This window comes from Moschus berezovskii, chromosome 16 (genome assembly GCF_049115385.1).
Source record: "Moschus berezovskii isolate FMDL1 chromosome 16, NW_MosBer_1.0, whole genome shotgun sequence".
Classification (NCBI taxonomy): Eukaryota; Metazoa; Chordata; class Mammalia; order Artiodactyla; family Moschidae; genus Moschus; species Moschus berezovskii.
The window spans coordinates 17,177,803-17,195,792 of NC_142475.1; the positions used below are offsets into that span (position 1 = coordinate 17,177,803).

Sequence of the window (17,990 nt, forward strand, 5' to 3'; positions counted from 1 at the left end):
GGTTCTGATTTATACAGGGATTTGGCAATGTTAACATGAGCCACAAGAGGATATACTTCTGTAATTGTTGCTGTAATTTTCTTGTTTCCTCCCATGTCAAGGGTACTTGCCACCAAGTTTTAATGTGGTAGGCATCTAGCCCTGTGTATTCTAAAGTAAATACAAAAATGCACTACTTTGAAATTATAGGACATTTGACATTGACATGGTCTTATAGAAGGGTTATTAAGTTCATTGTTTCTAAGATGTTCTGAATGTGGTTTATCCCCTTCAGAAGGGAAGCTTAGCTTCCCAAGCTTGGATTTTGTTGTGTATATAATGCTCATATACAGTGTAATTATTGCCAATGAGAAATGTGAATTTAATAAGCAGGATATGTTATTTGAGTTCTCCACATACTTTATCAGATTTGTATCGGAGACAAGTCGTTTGTATCCAGTGTAGATGGACCAGACAGTTGAAGCATGACACAATTTGACCTTTCACCTTTAGGTCACAAGTTCAAGATTAACAGAAGCCTTCATCAGTGTCTGATTTCTCTGGCTGTAGATTTTTTTTTTCTCTTTTGTGAATGATTAATATTTTGTGAAACCAGATTAAGGACCCAAAATGCCACTTGCAGTTTGCTTTATATTTCTATGTCACATTCCCACATTTGGACCAAATAACATTATAAAGGAGATTTTTTTTTAAAGTTAAGATTATGGTCATGTGTCTTATCTTAGACCATAAGGATATCCCTTTTTAAATGCCTAACACTCCAGCACAAATCTTAAATGTAAATAAGCCATCTTTTAATTACAAGAGCGTTCTGAGATTTTGCTTTTATATGATGTCATATACAGTATGTACCAATTTTTTATAATACACTAGAATTTAAACATTCCAAGAAATGCTTAAACTTATTACAGTTATAATGAACCCCACAGATGAAGAAGCAGTAGAGAAACAGTTCCCTCAGGACTTTGAATATTCTTTAGAAAAATGTAAACAACCCCCTGTGTTCTTTGATTTACATTTTTTCCTAAAACCTTCATCATTTATTAAAGGTCAGTTTTTAGAGATGAGGAAAGTAATATGACTATTTTTTTCCTACTCAGTCCCCATCTGGTAACTTAACCTTTGTCTAACCAGCAAATTGATCCCAATTCGTTAAGAAAATTGAATTTCAGTCTCAGGTTGACTATCTTAAGTGGGACATTGGAATCATATCCCTTTCTTCATGTTTGTACTCTTGGACCTAAAGGAGAGAAAAATGTTTACAAGGAGAGCAGTTTATGTTGATTATACAATGCTAAATGGAAAAATCTCATCAAAACTAATTATACACTGTAACTCCAGTTTAATTAAAGGTTTACAAACCTTTAAATATATAAGATATATAAGATAGGATTGGTCTGTTTTACATATAACCATTTCCTTAGCATCCTCTTAGCAACCTTTTTCTGAGGAATGGGAATCCAGTTGGTCTTTTGATTCTTGAGTTTTATCAGTAAAGCTGTATATTTTCCCTACTTAAAAAAAGTACATAAGATAGGATTGGAGAGGATAGATCAGAATGGGAACAAGCAGGACACCAGAAGTGAAAAACTGCTGGAAAAAAATTCTCCAGAATGTTAACAGCAGTTATCTCTGAGTCTAAAATTAGAGACTTTTTAGAAAAAGAAAATCAGTGCTTCCTGTATTTTCTTTCTACTGGAACCTGTATTACATTTATGATTTTAAGTTTGCTCACTTATTTGTTTCATAAGTGTCTGTTGAGTACTTACATGTCACGCATGATACTGAGAACAGGAGATGAAGTTGTAAATAACACCGCACTGGACCCTGCCCTTATGCATCATAGAGTCTAATGATGGAGACAACAGTGACCTAAAATCATTCAAGTAATTACTCAGTCCTGGTGGCTCAGACGGTAAAGAATCTGCCTGCAATGCTGGAGACCTGGGATCAATACCTGGATCAGGAAGATCCCCTGGAGGAGGACATGGCAGCCCACTCCAGTATTCTTGCCTGGAGAATCCCAAGGACTAAGGAGACTGGCAGGCTACAGTCCATAGGGTCATAAAGAGTCAGACACAACTGAACAACTAAGCACAGCACAGGGATCATTACGGTTAAGGCAAAATATACAGTATTGTGTAAGCATAAAATAGGTGGACCTAAGGTGATCTGGGAGGATCTCAGGAGGCTGCTTACTCTGAGAGCATGACCTGAAGACAGGAACCTGAAAACTGAGTCGGAACAAGTTAGTTGAGCTAGGAGGAAAAGAGGTCCAAGCAAAAGAATGGCACTGAAGCAGGAAGGAATTTGACATGTTGGATGAACTGAGAGGAGGCCTGTGGTGTTGGAGGAGCTGAAAGGGGCTGGTGGAACTGGGGTCTAGAGGAGAGTGGTTCAAGATGCGGCGGGGGCCGGACTAGGCAGAATGCCTGAAACCTGTGGGCAGTCCAGTTTTGAAATCACAGCTCCTGATTAAAAGCCACAACAAAAAGGAGTATGGTAGACAGCAGGTAATTATTGGTTATAACTGCCTCAGTCTCACTTACCAGAGACGCTTTATGATTAGTGTGGTTGTCAGGCAAGGTTCCACTCCATGAGAACAGAGAGGGTTGGTGAGAATAGACAGATGTTAGAATGAGCGCTTAGATATCCCTCAAGGATATCTCTAGAAGCATGAGATATTTCAAGGCCTCTTCACTCACTGCAGCTGTGGAGCTCTGCCTGCGCATGTGGGGGGCCTTCTGGTTGATTCGGAGGGGCTTGTACCTCCCAGGATAACTGTTCTCATAAGGTTCTAGATCAGGTCTCGGTCCAGGCTGGATTCCAGTACATTCACCCATTGACTCCTAGGCTTCAGGCCACACAGTCACTTAAATCTCCATGCTCATGATAATACAGCCCTTTTTACTCTCCCTCCCCTTAGTAAAATGGCAAATGATGGAGTGTGGCTTTGTTACATTACTTAGAGCCACAACCAGGAAATAGAGGCCAATTGGAGAAACTGGCCCAGGGATCACACCCAGGTCTCCTGCATTGCAGGAAGATTCTTTACCATCTGAGCCACAGGGAAGCCCTATCAGTGACATATTACCTCCCATTATCTGAAAAGTCATTGGCTAATTAAGATTTTTTTCTTGCATTCTCAAGTTAGCCATTTATTTAGCTATTCTGTTTACCAAAGGTATGTTGATTATTTTTAAGCCATAACCTAGTCAGGGTAATAAAAAGAATAAACACAAAAATGCTCTATTACTCAGCCAGTGCTTTGATGTAACAGCAACCAGTGGAAAAGGAGGTATCCACACATTAGGAGCATATTACTAATTTGCTGAGCCTCAGTAGATTAATGAAAGACATTTGCTGATTGATTATTAGCTGAAATAGACACCAGCAACTGTTTTTCAACTAACATTTTCTCTCTTGAAAACTGCAGCTTGTCTTACACAGATTCTGAAGTTGATCTGTTTTGTGTGTTCAGCCTGTTAACAATAGAGGGAAATTTATGGTTTTATTTACATCTTTCCCTGAGCAGATTTACACACACACGCACACACACACATGCACGCACACACACACACGCACACACACATACACACATACACCACCCTCCCCCTTAAGGGAACTGGGGATGTATTACCTAAATGATCCTTACTTTCTGTAGGGTACAAACTGTGGCTTTGGTAATTGGTCTTGATTGTCAAGTTTAGAAGGCCGGGAACATGGTAATTCTAGCCTCTGGTACTATGCTCAAAAACGTGCACTACCCGGTACAGCATTCTTTGTAGCATGTTAATTCATTTTAAAACATTAAACGTTTGAGGGATCTCATTGTTCTTTTTCCTCTTCTGTGTGTATGATTTATTTTGCAGGAATATAAATCAAAACATATTCCTGGAGCATTTAAGATCTCTTTAAGGTATTTTTTGGTGCTTATCCTGGAAGTATAGAATACTTTGTATACCAGAGCTAATGACAACAGATCTTTTAGTATTTCTGTGTTGTAACAATCGCCACTGGGCAGACAGCTGCCAAACATCTTGCAATTAATCTGATGCACGTTGGCTTTTGTGTTCTTTTTCTTTCAGAACAAATGCCCTGAGGTGGAGGAGTTGGTCTTCAGCCATTTTGTGATCTGTAATGACACACAGGAGACACTGCGGTTTGGCCAGGTGGATACTGATGAAAATATCCTGCTGGCCAGTCTCTGCAGTCACCAGTACAGCTGGCGCTCTCACAAATCCCCACAGGTACTTGAGAAACAGCCTTACAAACACAGCAATTGTTAAGCTTGGGGATGCCTTTCTTCTGCATTTGTGTGCCTGTGTCCAGTTATTTCCCTTTTTAAGTCTCCCAAGGGGCCACATAGTATATATATCTCCACCAGACAGAAACCCAGAAATGCTTAGAAATGGGAGCACAGCATACCCATGGTCCTGTTGGAGTGGTCATTCTCGTGTACACATGGGCACCATAGAGGGTAGTGTGGTGACAATGATGTTGAACTCCAGAGCCAGGGTACGAAGACTTGGCTCCTGGCTCTGGAGTACCTCTCTTTGCTTTAGTGCTTCATTTTTCTTATATGTAAATTGGGGATAATAATAGTACCTGATTCATAGGATTGTGAGGTCTGAATCAGTTAATACATAAGGTGCTAAAAGAGTGCTTGATGTACTGTAAACATTGTATATCGGGAGTTATTTTCCATTTGTGTATTCGGATTCTTACTGTGTATATAGTCCATGCCAGTCATGTATAGACACTGGAGATTCAAACGTAAAACAGTCTTAGCCCTCACCCTGCAAGGACAGCTCACGGTCCGCAACAGAGTGACTGTAGTGACAGACTGCACCCAGGGGAGCACTGAGGAAAGATAGACCAAAGGACATCTGTTTTCCAAGGGGTGTGAGTCCATTTTCCTGTCACTTTCAATGGGAATAATTAGAGGGATGTGCCCTGCAGGGATGGCTGAGGACGAATTAAATACAAAGACATGGTCTTAAATGAGTAAAAGAAATCCTAGGAAGTACTTTCAAGAATAATGTATTTCTACAACCCTGGGTAATAAGGAAACTACTGTCTGCTTATGATTAAAAGAAAGTCATTAGATTAGAGAACAAGTTTTCCCATCTGGTCTATAGACCAGTTTTAGGATATGTTATATCCTCAGGCTCTCTCTTGCTGTTTTTTTTCCAGTAGCTAGATTCTGATTTCTTACTTGCTTTTTTTTTTTAATCATATTGCCACACTATTAATATCAAATTTGGCAAAGTAGATACAGTGAAATTCTTCTTAAGTCTATGTATTTAATTCTGGTTAATCTAACAGGATGGTAAAACACCATATATCCTTTTTTAATAAGAGTTCTTTCAGAAATGTGTATGGTATGATATTGCACTTGTATTTTTAGAATGAATGACATGCCCTTATTTTTCTAATTCTCCTTTTAAGAACTGTCCATGTTAGAAAATGGCAACCCACTCCAGTGTTCTTGCCTGGAGAATCCCAGGGACGGGGCAGCCTGGTGGGCCCCCGTCTATGGGGTCGCACAGAGTCGGACACGACTGAAGCGACTTAGCAGCAGCAGCAGAGAGTTTTTAAGTTGTTTGGTTGTTTGCTCCTTGTAGCATCATTAAAGGACACTTGGTCATTTGTTTCATTTAAAAATTAAGTAGTTATTTTTTCCTATTAATTGCAAAAGTAAGATTATAGACCAGATATATAAACCAAAAGAGAGAGAAAAAAGACAACCTATAATTCCAACCACCCAGAGACAGTCCATATTAAGACTTGTTTAGCCGTGTAGACCTTCGAAAGGCTTCTATGACCATTACATTCCCAGAAATGAACTGGTCGTGACAGGAAAGAAACCTCTGAGAAGGTGCCTTAATGTGCGGTCATACCTGAAGCCTCTTCACCCATTCATACATGCAAGCTGCAGGCCTCAGCCAATAGAAAGCAAACCTGAGAAAGCTCATTTTCCTTCAAAGTCATTTTAAGCTGCATAGACTATCATGGCCCTCCCTGACTCAAGATTCTCTGCACACTGGAGCCAGGATGGGAAGGATGATGCTAAGAACAGTGGGCTCAGGGGTGTGGAGGAACAGGTGTCTTCATGTTGTAGATGTACAGTTTCTGAATGGAAAGGACATGACCAGGAAAAAAGAATGGCCGACCACTGCCATACTATACCTTTCATATTTAAACTCTGCTGTACTTTTTCAAGGTCTTTTTGTATTTATTACTAGTCTTATTTTCATAGTACCCCTGTGTGATTTGTATTTTTGTTATGCACATTTTATAGATAAGGAGACAGAAATGTTAAGCTAAGATAGTGGTAGAGTTGGGACTGAATCCCATGTCTTTTCATTCTCGATATACTATTATTTCCATAACATTGTTAAACTCTCCTAGGTTTTGGCAGCAAGATTTGTCTGCTAGAAGAGCCAAACTGTGAGGTTTTAAGAGAAAGGCTGAGAAATCACAGCTATAATACTGCACATTTAAAGCTAGAGTAACATGGCTCCGTCTATGGGGTCACACAGAGTCGGACACGACTGAAGTGACTTAGCAGCAGCAGCAGCAGCAACATGGCATTCTTAGTACAAGTATGAACCCTTGCAGAGCTTTAAGAACAAAAAACAATAAGAACCTTTTAGTGACAAACTGGAAACATAAGACAGGTATCTATTAAACTTTGTTTTTCCTCTTTTTAATTTGTAACTGCATCTCCTGGATACAAATGTTAAGATGAGCTATAGTCATCATGATCTTTAGACTAAAACTCAGATCCTATTCATAAAAGGTGTCCCTTTAGTACAGCTTCATATGCTAAAGGAAGCATGTTTTAGGACCCTTTGAAGCCAGCAAGGTCTTAATGGGCCCAGGGGTCTTCATGGAATTCCTTAGGTCCATAGTTACAGATTCTGTTGTATTCTAATGAGAGGTTACATCTGAGGATCAGAAAAACTAGCCACTTAGCTTCAGACTGCACCTGGAGGTAGTCACAAACGCACAAGTAAGCAAACTGTTCCCTTTTTCCAGACTCCAAGTCATATCCTGCACTGCCCAGCAGGCTTGGTTTTAGGAACATTTGTGTCTGCATGTTTATGCTACCTTGGGTGTTAGTCAATTCATAGTCTCAGGGAGGATTTCTAAAGTTCAGAGAACTTAACTCCACTGAACAATGTAGCTTATATTGCAGAGATCAAGAAAGTAGCAGTGACACCTGGAAAGGTTTCAAAGAGGTCAGCATGTCTTAGAACCACACAGGAGGTTGCTAACAACAGTAAGTCCCAACAGGATAGGGAAAAACATGGACACAACCAATTCCAGAAATCCAAAGCTGAAAAACCTTTTTAGAGTTGAAAAGTTATAAACTCTCCCTATAGTTTCTAACACATACTCTGAGGAAGAATCACTTGAAAATGCTGGCTATCCTACAACATTTGCTTGCCTAAACAAACAAAGGAAGAACAAAACAATTCCCTAGGGGATAATTCAACATATTCAGCTGCACAGCCGTATATGCCACCTCAAAGGGCCCTTAAATATCCCACTCCAGGAGACTTTACTCCAGTTGGACAAGAACAGTAACCAGCGAAGGAATGGTCTTCAGAGAAGTGCTTCACAGTATATGGAATTGAATCTAAGGACTGCATGTATGAGTTTATGAAATCTTTCCCCAGAATATGGACAGTCTGTGCAGCTCAGAGTCAAGGGGAGCTCTGTTTAATTTAACCAAACTGGATATAGTGACACGTCCATCGTAGTAGGATTTTTGTGTAGGCTGTTCAAGTTAACTTCCTGTTCTGTTTAAGAGAGAGTTGCTGCTGCTGCTGCTAAGTCGTGTCAGTCGTGTCCGACTCTGTGAGACCCCATAGATGGCAACCCACCAGGCTCTGCCGTCCCTGGGATTCTCCAGGCAAGAACATTGGAGTGGGTTGCCATTTCCTTCTCCAATATGTGAAAGTGAAAAGTGAAAGTGAAGTTGCTCAGTCGTGTCCGACTCTTTGCGATCCCATGGACTGCAGCCTACCAGGCTCCTCCGTCCATGGGATTTTCCAGCCAACACTGTTGGCTAATTAAACTGCTTGAAACAGGAATGCCTCTTGCTTGTATGTAAGGAAATAAATTTGCTTTACCCTTAAAACACGCACAATTTATAGATTGTGCTTTTTTTTTTTAGGTTTGCAGAATTCCAACTACCAATGACTTAATTTGGTAACCAAAACATCAGTCAAGGTGAAAATAGGCTCCAGATAGAGCTATAGAAAATAAAGGATTGCTCCAAATGGATGTAGTAGGAAGTTTTATCAGCTTGTGAAAATGGCAGATAGTTAAAAATGAGAAAGGCAACAAGAGTCAGTTTGGAAGAGCGGCAGAGCATCTGGGAAATACTCATCAAAGTAATCAGATTTAGGAAAGAAAACACAAATCAGACATTAGTTTCAAGCCGAGTTTGGCAGACTTTTTTGAGTAGGGCCAGACAGTGACTATTTTAGGCTTTCAGGGCCTTAGAGCCTCTCTCATAGCCATTCAGCTTTGCACAAAAGCAGCCATAACAAATGAGTGTGACTGTGTGTCAATAAAACTTTATTTACAGAAAAGAAAATTTGAATTCCAATAATTTGCACACATCACAAAGTAGTATTTTTCTGCTTTTTTTTCCAACTATCTGAAAATGTTAAAGAAACTCCTAACTCACTGGCTTTATAGAAAGGCAGTGCACCAAATGACCCAGAAGTCATGCCTAATATGTCAACCCCTGCTTTCAGGTCTCTCAGTTGACAAAATTCAGTAGACTAAAGATTTGACAGATAATTGTCTTTGCTCCGTTCAAAATGATATTCCCATCACTTGAAAACTTGGTAACATGTTTCAGAAATTATGAAATGACAGGTAATAGATTAAATCTAACACATAAAATCAACCTGTGCTTATCACATAACAGTGTTGTTGTTGTTGTTGAGTCCCTAAGTCATGTCCAACTCTGAGACCCCATGGACTGCAGCATGCCACATGATAGTAAAATATTTGTATTGTTCTTGTTCTCGCCCATATAGACAGAAAGTTCTGCTGTTCTTTTTTCAAATGTGAAAATATTGTGAGATCTGATCATTTTTCCTCTTGTCTAAAGAAAAAGTAATGGGTTTTTGAGTGTCTAGCTATACGGTAATTCCAGTCAGTTGTCAGTTTTATTAGATTGTAATTTCTTATTCAGTTACCACTCTCTCCATATCCCTTTATATAATGTATGTGTATATATCTAAAGAATGAGCACGTTCTTGTTGCAACTTTCACAATTTTTAAAATTTAAAATCAGACTTAGGGAGGCTGGGAAAGATAGAGGGCAGGAGAATAAGGGGGTCACAGAGGATGAGATGGCTGGATGGCATCGCCAACTTGATGGACATGAGTTTGAGCAAGCTCTGGCAGTTGGTGATGGACAGGAAGGCCTGGTGTGCTGCAGTCCATGGGGTTGCATGGACATGACTGAGCGACTGAACTGAATTGCACGAGGGAGGCAGGTGAATATTCTATGTTGGCAAACTGTTCTCACTGATAAATTTTCAAGTATTGGCCTCTGCTATTATATGGCACATGGTATGCATATGAGAGTTTATTAGAAAAGGCAAATGAAAAGACATTTTTACACCCAGAAGGTGCAAATGGAATTGATATTTCCTTTCTAGAAAGCAATTTGATAAGAAGCATCATAGCAATTAAAATGATCATAGCCTTTGACCTAGTAATTCTCTTACTAGTTTTCAACTCTCAGGGAGCAGTTCAAATTAATACAAAGGTGTATACACAAAAATGTTTATCATAATTTTATTCATACTATCAAACTTTAAAAATCAAAAAGTTCAGTTTTAAAGAAATAGGTAAGAAAAATCTGGCATACCTGTGAGATGAACTATTATGGGGCCTTTACATTCTTACATAGGAAGGCAAAGTGCTACCATATCATTGTTCAGCCATGTCGATGACTCTTTGCGACCCCATGGACTGCAGCACACCAGGCCTCCCTGTCCTTCACTATCTCCTGGAGTTTGCTCAAACTCATGTCCATTGAGTCGGTGATGCCATCCATCCATCTAGTCCTCTGTCATCCCCTTCTCCTCCTGCCCTCAATCTTTCCCAGCATCAGGGTCTTTTCCAGTGGGTCGACTCTTCGCATCAGGTGGCCAAAGTATTGGAGCTTATCATATTATATCAGTCAGAAAAGCAAAATATAAAATTCTATACATACAATATGATCTTAACCATTGAAGTATAAATGCATAGAAAAATACTGAAGCGAGTTATGTCAAAATGTTGCCTCTGAATGGTATATTTTTAAGGTGATATTTTTTCCAATGTATTACATTTTTATATACTTCTCAACTTTTTAAAATAATACAGATTATTAAGTCAGAAAGAAGTAAAAACTCTGAAAATATTTATATATAGACAAAGAGGAATTTCAAAAGCTAATTAGAACAGTGGCAAGAATACTTTATCAAGAATGGTTCTCTGTGAACTATTGAAATAGTTTTTTTCAATTATTCCCTTATTTACATCTTTGGCCCACTTCAGTCTACTTTGCAAACTACAATTCAAATAAGTTTCCTAGATGATGCTTTGATACTTTCTTGTCCAAAAATCTTTACAACCATTATCTATTAAATATACCCAAATTATCTAGCATCTAAGACCTGACTCATTATTTCCGTCTAGATGCTTATTATATCCCAGTGATTTTTAATCAACAAATAATAATTTCTTATGACCTGTTGTGTGTTTGTAAATGTGTACATTCTTCTAAGAAACATGTTGTCTGATGAGGGAGTCATAAAGTAAACAAATTAGAGACATGATCATTATCTATGAGGATATTGTGGCAGTAGTTGCAGACAGGGAGACGTGATGGGTAACTGAGTTAAAACACCAGCCATAGGAAGAAAAGCAAGAGGACCATAAGGTAAAATCACCTGCCTCTGAATATGGACAAAGTTTTAATGGGGACTCAAAGGAAGTGTTTCCTAACATGAGGAGGGAAATCTGCCAAGGCTTCCTGGTAGAAGTCATATTGACTTTTCATGTTTAAAGTAAGTGCTAGGTCAGTGAAGTGGGGTGGGAAAGGGGTGTTCCCAGGGAAGGGAACCAACGTGTGTGAAAGCCACAGAGGCAAGAAAGAACATGGCATGGTAGCACTTGAATGATTTGACTATAGTGTAGAGCACATGTGTGAAATTGCAAGACCATACAGTCGAAGGCCACGAGGGCCCTTGTCTGCTGTGCACATGAGGCAGAACCAGGGCACAGGTAGGTAGGCAGCCGGTCAGGTTCAAGGGGATTCAGGTTTAGTTCAGAATAAACTCAGGCATTAAAACTGCAGGCCTTACTGAGGAGACGTGTGCTAGGAAACTGGCTCTTTGATGGTGATGGGAAAACTAATTTGTAGGGTTGGCCAACTTGCATGGTGTAAGGACTCCCACCATAGCTGATTTTAGGCTACCAATGATTTAACAACCATCTCATTAGATTCCTGAATATTTAGCAATACTTTCTCACAAACAAGTATGAGCCACCTCCAGAACACTGCTCTTTGGAGGAGTTATGTTCTGAAGAGCATTTTGAGGAGATACACCTGTATGTGACAGGCAGCTTTTGTCTACCGAAGGGTTTTAAGTAAAATGATCATAGGGTCACAGTTGCATTTTGGAAAGGTTCCTGTCATGCAGTTGTGTAAACAGTCAAGAGGAGGTTGAGAATGCATGTGGTTGTATGGACACCACTGCATAACCCAGGAGTGAGAGATTATAGTAACTGAGCCAAGGCAGAGTAGAAGTCAGAGACTGGTATAAATACCTAACAGACTGATCTTCCTGTGAATGACAGCTGTAAATTCTGAGCAGAACACAAAATATCTCCCTCTAGAGATGAACAGAGGCAGACAGATTTTGGAGGGGAATAGGAGCTTTGAGCCAGTAAACTGCACAGTGTTTCACCCAATTGTTGTGGCTTTGGTTTGAGGGAAACTGCAGTTGTAGCCATGCAAGGGGGGCCTACTGTCTTTCTGGCCCAAGGTACCAGGCAAAAGAACTCAGGCAACCAAGGTCACTAGAGGGTGAAGAGAAAATCTTGGGAAAGGGAAATCCAGAGAATAGGGAGATATGTTTAAATGTGTACCACCTATCTGCTTCCTGCTGAAGCACACATGCATGGGGCAGACTGAAAGCAGATTGTACCCAAGCCTTAAAGAAGTGAATTAATCTGCACTGCCACTCACCTAGGTTTTAGAAGCGACTTCACTTTCACACATTGGAGAAGGAAATGGCAACCCACTCCAGTGTTCTTGCCTGGAGAATCCCAGGGACGGGGGAGCCTGGTGGGCTGCCGTCTATGGGGTCACACGGAGTCGGACACGACTGAAGTGACTTAGCAGCAGCAGCAGCAAGTCACATCAGTCATGTCCAATTCTGTGCAACCCTGTGGACTGCAGTCTGCCAGGCTCCTCTGTCAATGGGATTCTCCAGGCAAGAATACTGGAGTGGATTGTCATGCCCTCCTCCAGGGGATCTTCGCGACCCAGGGATCAAACCTGTGTGTGTTACGTCTAACCTATGGGTTCTTTTACCACTGGTTTGAGTCTAAACTAGTTAATTACATATTAGAAATATTAACAGTCTGGAAGAATTATGAGAGAATCCAGAGTCTTCACCATAGAGTGTTTATAGTGTCCACACTATGACCCAAAATTACTTGACAGGTCTCAAAAATCTAAAAAAAAAAAAAAAGAATTACTCAATTTCAAGGGAGAGATGATTAACAGATGCCAACACCAAAATGACTCAGAGGTTGAAATTATCATGCATATACTTTAAAGCCACTGTGGCAACAGAAAAGGGATTTTACAGGTATAATTAATTCCTAAATTAGTTTGATTTTTTAACATTCTTTTTTTAAAAGAAGTAAATAGTTGATTTACAATATATTAGTTTCAGGCATACAACATAGTGATTCAAAATTTCTATAGATTATACTTCATTTTAAGTTATTACAAAATATTGAATTGACTATATTTCCTATGCTGTACAATATATCCTTGTTGCTTATTTATTTTATACACAGTAGTTTGTACTTCCTAACCCCCTACTCCTATCGAGTCCTTTCCCCCTTCCCTTTCCCCACTGGTGATCACTAGTTCTCTATATCTGTTAGTAGTCTTTTAGTTAATCAAAACAGGGCGATTCTAGATGGCCTGATTTAATCAGGTAAAAGCCCTAAAAGAGGGACTGGACCCTTTTGTCAGGAGAGAGAGATAGATAACATACATTCCTGCTGACCTGAAAGAAGCAAATTACCATGTTATAGCTGCCTATGAAGAAGGCCATGGGGCAGGGAGGTGTGGGAAGCCATGAAGATGTTCAGGTGGCTGCCAGTGCTAGTCATTAAGTCAGAACCCTCCTCACATAGACAGGCGTGCATGCGTGCGAAGTCGCTTCAGTCATGTTGGACTCTATGCGACCGACCCTATGGACCGTATCTGCCAGGATCCTCAGTCTATGGGATTCTCCAGGCAAGAATACTGGAGTGGGTTGCCATGCCCTCCTCCAGGGGAATCTTCTGACCCAGGGATCAAACTTAGGTCTCTTACATCTCCTGCATTAGCAGGCAGGTTCTTTACCACTAGTGCCACCTAGGAAGCCCCTTCATATAGGCACCAGGGAATAAATTCTGCCAGCTACCCAAGTGAGCTTAGAAGAGGATTCTTCCCAAGTCAAGCCTCTAGATAAGAATGCAGCCCTTGTTATGTGGCAGAAATCAACACAACATTGTAAAGCAATTATCCTCTAATTAAAAACAAAAAAAAAGAATTCAACCCAGCTGACACCCCAGTTGAAGATGGATCAGTAGAAATCCATCCAAGCAAAAGGTCTAATATATGAATAGCTGTAATCAAAGAATGACAGGAGAGAGAGAGAATAGGGCTCCCCCCTCATTAGGAAATAATCTCAGAAAATGTCCCAGACTTTGTGAAAGACGGAAATGTACAGACCCAGGAAGCTCAGAGAACTCCAAACAGGCATGTGAAAGAAATCCACACCCAGACACCAGTACTCTGGTTTCTGCCCACTGACTTGCACCAAAGCAGCCACACACACACATCAGAGGCTTCTGTTACAGTGGCACCCGTGTACACACATCACACTCCATACTGTTACAGATTGCTGCTTAACAGTTAGCCCACAACCTCAGTAAATAAAACATTATCTCAGTTTCATTAGCCAAAAATTTCAGGAGTAGTTTACCTGGGTGATTCTAGCTCAGATTCTCTGACAAGTCAAGATTCTTGTAGTCAAGACATTAGCTGGAACCACAGTCATCACACGTCCCTGCAGTTCTGTTCATTTTGTTTGAATCTTCCCCACCCCACCCCTTCTTCAGATTGCCCTAAGGACATTGAGTGAAGCAATAACTGCACTGTATGGGCAATGGGGAGTTCGTTGATAGCCCAAGGAAATCGTTCTCCATGGCTAGATAGGAACAGAAATCAGATTGAGCAGGTTGAAAAATGAATGGGAGGTGAGGAAGTGGGGAAAATGAGCATGATTTTTTTTTTTAAATCCTGATTGGGTGTATGACTGTGTGGATCACAATAAACTGTGGAAAATTCTGAAAGAGATGGGAATACGAGACCACTTGACCTGCCTCTTGAGAAGGCAACAGTGGGAACTGGACATGGAACAATAGACTGGTTCCAAATAGGAAAAGGAGTACGTCAAGGCTGTATATTGCCACCCTGCTCATTTAACTTATATGCAGAGTACATCATGAGGAACGCTGGGCTGGAGGAAGCACAAGCTGGAATCAAGATTGCCAGGAGAAATAGCAATAACCTCAGATATGCAGATGACACCACCCTTATGGCAGAAAGTGAAGAGGAACTAAAGAGCCTCTTGATGAAAGTGAAAGAGGAGAGTGAAAAAAATTGGCTGAAAGCTCAACATTCAGAAAACTAAGATCATGGCATCCGGTCCCATCACTTCATGGCAAATAGATGTGGAAATAGTGGCTGACTTTATTTTTCTGGGATCCAAAATCACTGCAGACGGTGACTGCAGCCATGAAATAAAAAGAAGCTTACTCCTTGGAAGGAAAGTTATGACCAACCTAGATAGCATATTAAAAAGCAGAAACATTCCTTTGCCAACAAAGATCCGTCTAGTCAAAGCTATGGTTTTTCAGTGGTCATGTATGGATGTGAGAGTTGGACTGTGAAGAAAGCTGAGCACCGAAGAATTGATGCTTTTGAACTGTGGTGTTGGAGAAGACTCTTGAGAGTCCCTTGGACTGCAAGGAGAGCCAACCAGTCCATTCTAAAGGAGATCAGTCCTGAGTGTTCATTGGAAGGACTAATGCTGAATCTGAAACTCCAACACTTTGGCCACCTGATGCGAAGAGCTGACTCACTTGAAAAGACCCTGATGCTGGGAAAGATTAAGGGCAGGAGGAGAAGGGGACGACAGAGGATGAGATGGTGGATGGCATCATCGACTCAATGGACATGTGTTTGGATGGACTCCAGGAATTGGTGATGGACAGGGAGGCCTGACGTGCTACAGTTCATGGGGTTGCAAAGAGTTGGACATGACTGAGCGACTGAACTAAACTAGGCATGTTCATATATGAAAAGGACTAAATAGCAGATAGGTTGATGATGCAGAAGACAGGAAGAGTGATTAATGGCATAAGGTCCCAGAAGAAGAGAAGAAGAAGGCATCCAGATTACAGGTAGAAGGTTGGACCCAGGATCGAATTATCCCAGTATCCACTGCTATTTACAAACCACCGGGAAACTTCTATTTGAAAGTTTATTAGCTCATAAGTGTGATGGTCAGAAATCTAGGTGCACTTAGTTAAGAGGTTCTTCTCCTGGTCTCAGCTGGGTTCAGTCATGAGGCTGCAGTCACCTGGTTGGCCAGCTGGGGCTGAGTGGTCCATAATGGCCCTGCCCACACATTTGGTACTTGGCAGACCACTGGCCAGGGTTCTCTTCCATGTGATCCTTCCAGCAGTCTCGCCTAGACAGGAGAACGAGAGCAAAGACTGCAAAACCTATTGAATCCTCAGAACCCTCATAGAATCTGCTGCCACATTCTCCTAGGTGGAGCAAGTCACAAGGTGAGGCCAGTCACAAGGTAACTTCTTGATGTGAGTTGCTGAGAGAATCAGGGACTGTTTTTAACTTATCACAAAAGCCTTCTCCTGCTTTGAGACAGGAGAGAGAACTGAGGCTGACTATAAATGTTGAGGTAGTTGTAGTGGGTATTTGCTTAAAGTGAAAAGAGGGAAGGAAAGTAGGAGGCTTTTTAAAACATGATTTTCCACAATATCTAATCCTGTATCCTGCTCATAATTGGCATTTGATAAGTGTACACTGAGTAAATAAATGTTGAGATTTCTCATGACATCTGATATTTCTCAAGAACATAGATTTAAAAGCTTATTTTAAAAATGTGAACACTGTAAATAGTCTGCGTCATATTGGATACTTTTATGTATGTTGTACAAGCACACAAAAAGAGGTCCTCTGAACTCAAAATTCATGCTTTTGTATGCTGTCTGTGCAACTGGACTCGTAATCAAGAGTAGCTCCTCATCTCTGCCACCTCTACCCTCTTGGCCTCCCAGTGGCCTCTGATGGAAACTGTTATGAAATAGGGAAATGCTACAGGAGAGGACTAGCAGTATACTTCAGAGGAGACCAACTTTCAGGTCCACATGCATGTCCGACTCTGCCTGCTTTTGTTAAAAAACTGTAAAAAACTGAAAAAACTGTATTATTTATCATAAACTGAAAGTATGTTGTACAATTACAAAATAGTACTGATTTAAAGTAGACATTATTTCAGGTTAAATTTGCCTTATATTTTCTGTTTCCTCTAATCATGGAAATAGATTCCCAGAAACAACATTATCGCCTTTACTGTTGCGTAGCGCACAGCTGTCCGCAACTAGCAGTTCCGTTTGGGGAGGAAGGACTGTGTGCCTTTGCTCCCCAGTGGCAGTAACAAGCTTCTTTTTATTGTTGCTGACATTAAGATAGCTAAAATCAACAGTGAGGTAAACAGTTCTTGGGACCATCTGGCAAGGATTTCAATCCAAAATATTCTGTAAACAGTAACTCCATTTGAGTCCCCGGGACCTACTATCCAGTCCCCATCAACTGCTTTTTTATTTTAGTTTTAAGCAGTCATTGAAACAGCAAAATAGTAAGACTTGTAGACTCTGTCTCTTCACCTTTCTCTCATCAAATATTTTGGGTTTCCTGAGAGGTTCCAAGAAACTTATGTTCTCTGAGGAAGGTTATAGTGCCTTGTTGAAGTCACCAGTAAATGGGGCCCTGGCAGTTTTGGTCATTAAGTATCTAGTGGATAGAGATGTTTGGAATTTCTTCATTTTCTGTTGGTAAATACATTTACTCTGTTTAAATGAGAGGAAGAAGTTTGGGGTCAAGTTTTTCTTTTTTTCCTGTATATTTCAAAGTCGCTATGTAAAAATGGTTTGCAGTGTGGCCTTGTTAAGACTTGTAAAGTCTTCCACAAGAAAGTAGCAAAGATAGCTTGTGACAAGACACTTTATCCAGTCCCAGGACTGATTTCTATAGTTTTCTACAAGCCTGCGCAAAAGGGCACAACTGGGGATTATTTCAACTGTGAAGCTGCTTAATGGTCTCTGCCATCCCTTCTCTGGCAGTAAATTTTCAATATTGAAATATAGCTTTGGAGAAAAATGTACTGAGGATTCCTTAAGCTTTTTACAAGACACTCAAAGGCTTTTCACAAGCTAGTGCTCTGCAAATGTGAATTCTTGATGTCTAAACATAAAGGTCCTTGACTGAACTAATTTTAAATGTGAATTTTAATACAGAGTGATTGGAGAAAGGGAATGCAGCTGGACCATTAAAGCATGGTATTTTGCCATTTGTAAGTAATGGG

The 17,990-nt window shown here is 40.4% G+C and overlaps 1 protein-coding gene across 7 annotated transcripts in view; it reads left to right on the forward strand.

Moving 5' to 3' along the window:
- VPS13B (vacuolar protein sorting 13 homolog B) overlaps window positions 1–17,990 on the forward strand; it is a 767,155-nt gene that overhangs the window by 671,010 nt on the left and 78,155 nt on the right. For all 7 annotated transcript variants that reach the window (XM_055431816.2, XM_055431817.2, XM_055431818.2 and 4 more), the window contains exon 43: window positions 4,089–4,250. In XM_055431816.2, the coding sequence (XP_055287791.2) occupies window positions 4,089–4,250 (162 nt within the window). The remainder of the gene's footprint in view (window positions 1–4,088; window positions 4,251–17,990) is intronic.